We start from the raw sequence: 1,212 nt of genomic DNA on the forward strand, positions 1-1,212 counted from the left end.
GAAAGCTTGCTTTACTTGCTGGTTCCTAAGGGTATAAATAAATGGGTTTAACATGGGGGCAAATGAAGTAGTAAGCAGTGCCACACCCTTATTAATAGCCACCTCATCCTTGGCTGAAGGTTTGATGTAGACGAAGATACAACCACCATAGGTCATAGAAACCACAATCATATGGGAAGAGCAGGTAGAAAAGGCTTTCCTCCTTTGTTGAGCAGAAGGGGATTTTATGATGGTCTTGATGATGTATGTATAGGACAAAACAACACACAGAAGGGTCATGATGGTGGCCAAAACAGCAAAGCCTATCACCATTTGTTCTATGAGCCATGTGTCCGAACAAGAAATCTTCAGGAGAGGAGAAGCATCACAGAGAAAATGATCAATAACATTATAGTTACAAAATTCCAGGGTTAAGCCTGGACAAAGTGGTGGGACTATTACTAACAAACCAGCTATCCAACAGCAGAAAACCAGCCTTCCACAGACTCTGCTGTTCATTATGGTCACGTAATGCAGAGGTTTGCAGATGGCTATATAGCGATCATAGGACATGACAGCCAAGAGAAAAAACTCTGTAGCTCCAAAGAGAATGATAAAAAATAACTGACCAACACAAGCATCATAGCTAATAGTATTGTCCCCGGTTGATAAGCTATATAAGAATCTAGGAATACAGGCTGTGGTGAATGAAACTTCTAAAAAGGAGAAGTTTTGGAGGAAAAAGTACATGGCAGTTTTAAGGTGGGAATCTACAAAGGTGAGTATAATGATGGTCAGGTTCCCAGTTACACTCAATATGTAGGTGACAAACAGAAACATAAAAATTAGAACCTTCATTTGAGGATCATCTGTCAGTCCCAGAAGTATGAATGTCGTTACTGATGTGTGGTTTCTCATCATTTACTTGTACTTCTGCTCAATCTCCTCATAAAAATCAGAGAAAAGTTGTGTAATCATATGGCCATGGAAATTGGTTAGAAAATCCATTCATTGAAGGTAATATCCATCTTCTTTGACTTTATAATTAATCTTGTAAAAACCCTGGAAATCCCACATCTATTGATGTACATTATAAGTTTTGTTAGCTGAAAGTTTTTTATGAATATTTATTTAACTGTACAACACTCAATACTTTTATAGCCTTTTGCACTTTATCATATATATTTTTCAATTAATCTAATACTTTCATTTATTATCTGAAATGTCTTTACC

General features: G+C 36.9%; 1 protein-coding gene across 1 annotated transcript in view; it reads right to left on the reverse strand.

The window, feature by feature from the left end:
• Window positions 1–900, reverse strand: part of LOC103212336 (olfactory receptor 6C2-like) — a 1,836-nt gene extending 936 nt beyond the window's left edge. The window contains exon 1 of the mRNA XM_042783337.1: window positions 3–900. Coding sequence (XP_042639271.1) covers window positions 3–900 — 898 coding nt within the window. The remainder of the gene's footprint in view (window positions 1–2) is intronic.
• Between the last annotated feature and the right edge of the window lie 312 nt (window positions 901–1,212).

This window comes from Orycteropus afer, unplaced genomic scaffold (genome assembly GCF_000298275.1).
Source record: "Orycteropus afer afer isolate SDZICR_OR568_19922 unplaced genomic scaffold, OryAfe1.0 scaffold00923, whole genome shotgun sequence".
In the NCBI taxonomy this organism is placed as follows: domain Eukaryota; kingdom Metazoa; phylum Chordata; class Mammalia; order Tubulidentata; family Orycteropodidae; genus Orycteropus; species Orycteropus afer.